Here is a 6,466-nt window from a genome sequence, read left to right on the forward strand (position 1 = left end):
TTGCCGGTGAGTTTTGTGTTGGATCGTTTTCCACACATCAGTGGCAATTCAATTTCTCTTTGTTTAGATTCTGCAATCCCAGTCCTCAAATCCCTTTTACATTCAAGCCATTTACATTTCTTGCCATTTAAGTTACTGTAATTTACATTTCTTGCACTTTAAGTTTCAGTCATTTACTTTCTTGTTCTTTAAGATTCAGCAAGTTTATTTTCCTGTTCTTTAATTTACTGCGATTCTCCCTTTTCCCTTTATATTCCAAGCAATTTAGCTTCTGTTAAATACAACCCACTCAACCAAAACTTGATTCGCTTGACTAAATCAACCACTAAACTAAAATTGCTCAATCCTTCAATCCCTGTGGGATCGACCTCACTCATGTGAGTTATTATTACTTGATGCGACCCGGTACACTTGCCGGTGAGTTTTGTGTTGGATCGTTTTCCACACATCAGTGGCAATTCAATTTCTCTTTGTTTAGATTCTGCAATCCCAGTCCTCAAATCCCTTTTACATTCAAGCCATTTACATTTCTTGCCATTTAAGTTACTGTAATTTACATTTCTTGCACTTTAAGTTTCAGTCATTTACTTTCTTGTTCTTTAAGATTCAGCAAGTTTATTTTCCTGTTCTTTAATTTACTGCGATTCTCCCTTTTCCCTTTATATTCCAAGCAATTTAGCTTCTGTTAAATACAACCCACTCAACCAAAACTTGATTCGCTTGACTAAATCAACCACTAAACTAAAATTGCTCAATCCTTCAATCCCTGTGGGATCGACCTCACTCATGTGAGTTATTATTACTTGATGCGACCCGGTACACTTGCCGGTGAGTTTTGTGTTGGATCGTTTTCCACACATCAGTGGCAATTCAATTTCTCTTTGTTTAGATTCTGCAATCCCAGTCCTCAAATCCCTTTTACATTCAAGCCATTTACATTTCTTGCCATTTAAGTTACTGTAATTTACATTTCTTGCACTTTAAGTTTCAGTCATTTACTTTCTTGTTCTTTAAGATTCAGCAAGTTTATTTTCCTGTTCTTTAATTTACTGCGATTCTCCCTTTTCCCTTTATATTCCAAGCAATTTAGCTTCTGTTAAATACAACCCACTCAACCAAAACTTGATTCGCTTGACTAAATCAACCACTAAACTAAAATTGCTCAATCCTTCAATCCCTGTGGGATCGACCTCACTCATGTGAGTTATTATTACTTGATGCGACCCGGTACACTTGCCGGTGAGTTTTGTGTTGGATCGTTTTCCACACATCAGTGGCAATTCAATTTCTCTTTGTTTAGATTCTGCAATCCCAGTCCTCAAATCCCTTTTACATTCAAGCCATTTACATTTCTTGCCATTTAAGTTACTGTAATTTACATTTCTTGCACTTTAAGTTTCAGTCATTTACTTTCTTGTTCTTTAAGATTCAGCAAGTTTATTTTCCTGTTCTTTAATTTACTGCGATTCTCCCTTTTCCCTTTATATTCCAAGCAATTTAGCTTCTGTTAAATACAACCCACTCAACCAAAACTTGATTCGCTTGACTAAATCAACCACTAAACTAAAATTGCTCAATCCTTCAATCCCTGTGGGATCGACCTCACTCATGTGAGTTATTATTACTTGATGCGACCCGGTACACTTGCCGGTGAGTTTTGTGTTGGATCGTTTTCCACACATCAGTGGCAATTCAATTTCTCTTTGTTTAGATTCTGCAATCCCAGTCCTCAAATCCCTTTTACATTCAAGCCATTTACATTTCTTGCCATTTAAGTTACTGTAATTTACATTTCTTGCACTTTAAGTTTCAGTCATTTACTTTCTTGTTCTTTAAGATTCAGCAAGTTTATTTTCCTGTTCTTTAATTTACTGCGATTCTCCCTTTTCCCTTTATATTCCAAGCAATTTAGCTTCTGTTAAATACAACCCACTCAACCAAAACTTGATTCGCTTGACTAAATCAACCACTAAACTAAAATTGCTCAATCCTTCAATCCCTGTGGGATCGACCTCACTCATGTGAGTTATTATTACTTGATGCGACCCGGTACACTTGCCGGTGAGTTTTGTGTTGGATCGTTTTCCACACATCACTTTCCTTTTTCAGAATGGCCACTAAGAAAGGCAAAGAGAAAGCTACCCCCAAAACCACCAGCAAGGAAAGGAACAAAAAGAGCACTAGCTGAGGAACCACAACCCGTCCACTTGCACATCTTAGCATGCACCGAGGACGGTGCAATCTTTAAGTGTGGGGAGGTCGATATCGATCTCCATGGGTTAGTTACTCTTCTATCTCAACACCAATGGTTTATTTTTCTTGTTAGTTGTTGCATTTGCATATTTGATTGCATATTTATTTGATTTTGTGCATTTAGTTACTAGATTTTGTGCATTTAGTTACTACTTGGTTGAAGTAATATTTTTTTTTCAAGAAATTTTTATAGTATTTCACTAATTTAAATTGAAAAATTTGTGTTAAACTTGTTTGGAAGTTGTATTTGGAACATAGTTAAAAGCTAGAATACACAACCTGTGAGACTTTGAGCTTATTTACATGGCTACATTGTTTAACCATAAATATTTTATTCTTGTGTGTTTCCTTCTCTATAACTGCAATCTAGATTTTGTTCCAATCTATATGTTCATTATTTAGTGTATTTACATGCTTGCATATGATTGAGGTCATCATTTGAAATTTTTCTCACTTATCCCAAATTAGCCTACCTTTTGCATCACCCTTATTAGCCCCCTTGAGCTTTTTAATCCCCTCTTGTTCTATAAACCACATTACTAGCCTTAAGCAGAAAAATAAATTAAAAAATCCCAAGTTGAATCCTTGGTTAGCTTAAGATAAATATTGTGTAAAATTTAAGTGTGAGAATTTTACGGGAACATGGGATGATAAAAAAAAAGTAGGAAATTAAACTGAATAAGATATTTCAAGGTTTGGGAAGCATGCTCATATGAAATCAAAATAAAAATAAATTACCATGTACATTGATAAAAAAAATTATTATTAAGTGATTGAATAAGGGGATACAAAAAAAAATAATACCCCAAAAGCAAAATAAAAAGAATCAATGCACATAGGACAAAATTCAAAAATAAATTTGGTGCATGAGCATGTAATACAAAAGTGGAAAAATTTGGGTAGCTAGGTAAAGAACTTTGAAATTATAGAAGGTATGTATGTTAGGTGAGATCTTAGACTAATCAAGGATTCACTTTGTTAGCTTACTTAGCCTTATATATACATCCTCACCCTTGCCTTGGCCCCATTACAACCTTAAAAAGACCTCATGATGTTTGCATTAGTACATTAAATATTTGTTGATTGGTTAGATGAAGAACAATGTTTAGAAAGCATGACTAGGGAAGAGTAGAGTGATTGACCCTAGACACTTGAGAGTTAGAGTGATATACACTACCAGTAAGGGTTCAGTGCTTAAATCTATGTTCCCTGCTTTCATAAGCTATATTCTTACAAGTTTACTTGTCTTTTATTGTGTAATTTGAATTAGTGGAATTTGATTCATATTTGTCTTGAAGAACTTATTTACTTTTAACCAAGTAGGTAGAAACATTTTGCATGTGGTTGCATTCGCATAGATAGGTTGCCTTGCATACTCTCTATCATTCCTCTTCACTTCTTTATAGCTTCTCTTGAGCTTAGCATGAGGACATGCTAATGTTTAAGTGTGGGGAGGTTGATAAACCACTATTTTATGGTTTATCTTGTGCTCAATTGAGTGGTTTTTATCAACTCTTTACCCACTTATTCATATGATTTGCATGTTTTATATTTTCCTTTCTGATTCTGTGCTATGATTGAAAACATGCTTCTTTGGCTTTTATTTTCTTTTATTTAATCCTCTCTTATTACCATTAGATGCCTTGATATGTGTGTTAAGTGATTTCAGGAATTACAGGGCAAGAATGGCTTAGAGGATGGAAAGGAAGCATGCAAAAGTGGAAGGAATACAAGAAGTTGAAGAAACTGCAAAGCTGTCAGCCTGACCCTCTCGCACTAAAACGACCATAACTTGAGCTATAGAGGTTTAAATGATGCAGCTCCACTTGCGTTGGAAAGCTAACATCCGGGGCTTCGATTTGATATATAATTTGCCATAGTGGCTGTACAGATAGGTGACGCGAACGCGTCATTCATGCGGACGCATCGCATTTGCGAAAATCAGCGTGGCAGAATTCGCAAACAGCGAATCCTGGGCTATTTCCGGCCCAGTTTCAAGCCCAGAAAACACAGATTAAAGGCTGCAAAGTGAAGGAATGAAGGAGACACTTCAGATTAGGCTCTCATAATTCATAATTTTAGTTTTAGATGTAGTTTTTAGAGAGATGTTCTCTCCTCTCTCTTAGGATTAGGATTAGGATTAGGATTTCATCATCCTCAATCACAGGTTCAATATTCCTTTTATATATTTTCCCAATTTAGTTTATGAACTCTTTATGTTTGGATTGATTTTCTTAATTAATGTTATTTGAGGTATTTCAGTTTATGATTGTTTTATTTATATGAATGCTTTTAATTTAATTTAGATATTTTTCCTTTTGGCTTTGGTTAAATAATTGGTAACTCTTGAGTTATCAAACTCATTGTTGATTCAAAATTGGAATTCTTCAAGAATTAATTCGAGATCCAATAACTCCAACTTTTTCCAAGGAAAGACTGGGACTTGAGGATTCGAATTAATTCATCCACTTAACTTACCTTCATAGTTAGAGGTTAACAAAGTGGGAGAAAAATTCAATTCTCATCATAATTGATAAGAATAACTAGGATAAGACTTCCAGTTCTTCATACCTTGCTAAGAGATTATATTATTGTTAATTTATTTTATTTGTCATTTAAATATACATGTGCCCATTGCCCAAACTCCAAAACCCCAATTTACAAACTCATAACCAATAATAAGAACATACCTCCCTGCAATTCCTTGAGAAGACGACCGAGATTTAAATACTCGGTTATCAATTTTAAAAAGGGGTTTGTTATTTGTGACAACCAAAACGTTTGTATGAAAGGACTTTTGTTGGTTTAGAAGCTATACTTTCAACGGAAATTTATTTTGAATTCTAGACCACGCAAAAGTTCTCTCATCAGCGAGGGTTTGTCTGATTTTAGTACCAGTTGATGAGAGAGGAGCGTTGGCTTAAGATGAATGGGAGGATGATGATTGGAGAAAACCAGTTGCTGAATATTTAAAAGATCCTAATGTTCGAGTCAACAGGAAAATAAAGTTGAAAGCAATGAACTTTATGTTGTTGGCTGATGAATTATATAAGAAAGGTCTCGACGGAAGTCTTTATAGGTGTTTAAGATAGTCAGATAAAAATATTGCTTTGGGGAAAGTTCATAGAGGTACATGTCATGCTCATCAGGCTGGGATGAAAATGACATGGATACTAAGTCGAAATCAGGCCTGTTGGCCCTCTATGTTTAAAGATTGCATTGAATTACGCAAAAGCATGTTAAGAATGTCAACGCCATGGAGTGGTACAACAGATCCCAGCATTCGAATTACATTCAATTATTTAACCTTGGACTTTTCGAGGATGGGCTCTGGATTTGATTGGGGTGATACACCCTCCTTCGTCGAAAAATCCTAAGTTCATTCTAGTGGCGAATGATTATTTCACAAAGTAGGTTGAAGCTGTTCCTTTAATAGAGGCTGGACAAAATGAAGTGATAGACTTTATAAAGGAACATATAATCCATCGATTTGGAATTCCCGAAACTTTGAGTACTGATCAAGGAACTATATTCACTGGTCAGCGGATTAAGAATTTTGCAGCTTCAAGAAACATTAATATGGTTACTTCAACTCCATATTATGCGCAAGCCAATGGGCAAGTTGAGGCAGCAAATGAAATATTAATCAATTTGATTAAGAAACAAATTGCTAGTAAACCTCAAACCTGGCATGAAAATTTGAGTCAAGTATTATGAGGTTATCAAAATTTACCAAGAGGATCAACAGGTACTTCCCCTTATAAATTAGTATATGGTCATGACGCAGTTTTGTCACTAGGGATTAATCTCAATACATTAAGAATATTGAAACAAGATGAGTTGCTAGTCGATGATTATTGGAATGCAATGTATGATGAATTGAATGATTTGGATTCAGAACGTATGCTGGCACTTGAAAATATAATTCGGAAAAAAGAAAGTGTTGTCTGAAATTATAATCGTTGAATAAAAGAGAAATGTTTCAATATGGGAGAATTAGTTTTAAAAGTTGGATTGCCAATGGAAAAGAAGTCAATATTTATTGTCAAATAGTCCCATACTTGGGAAGGACCTTTCAAGTGATTGATTTGTATTCTGAAAATGCATATCGAATTAAAGATATCGATTCTGTAAACGTGGTTAAATCGATAAATGGAAGATACTTGAAACAATATCAATGTATGAAGGATCAAGATTAGGAATATAAATAAAT

At 34.8% G+C, this 6,466-nt stretch overlaps 1 protein-coding gene across 1 annotated transcript; it reads left to right on the top strand.

Moving 5' to 3' along the window:
* The first annotated feature begins 5,386 nt into the window (after positions 1–5,386).
* LOC112701566 (uncharacterized) lies at positions 5,387–6,204 on the top strand. Its single transcript, XM_025752308.1, has 3 exons — positions 5,387–5,458; positions 5,668–5,926; positions 6,041–6,204. Exons 1-3 carry the CDS (start codon positions 5,387–5,389, stop codon positions 6,202–6,204), a joined length of 495 nt encoding a protein of 164 aa, XP_025608093.1.
* Positions 6,205–6,466: the final 262 nt, after the last annotated feature.

Source organism: Arachis hypogaea, chromosome 7, assembly GCF_003086295.3.
Source record: "Arachis hypogaea cultivar Tifrunner chromosome 7, arahy.Tifrunner.gnm2.J5K5, whole genome shotgun sequence".
In the NCBI taxonomy this organism is placed as follows: domain Eukaryota; kingdom Viridiplantae; phylum Streptophyta; class Magnoliopsida; order Fabales; family Fabaceae; genus Arachis; species Arachis hypogaea.

What these genes read in the sequence shown, in the direction of transcription:
- LOC112701566 (XM_025752308.1), top strand. Translation starts at nt 5,387, where the DNA reads ATGTCATGCTCATCAGGCTGGGATGAAAATGACATGGATACTAAGTCG. An exon ending in CAGGCCTGTTGGCCCTCTAT is followed by an intron (nt 5,459 to 5,667) that starts GTTTAAAGATTG and finishes TTCACAAAGTAG; the next exon opens with GTTGAAGCTGTTCCTTTAAT. An exon ending in GATTAAGAAACAAATTGCTA is followed by an intron (nt 5,927 to 6,040) that starts GTAAACCTCAAA and finishes GTCATGACGCAG; the next exon opens with TTTTGTCACTAGGGATTAAT.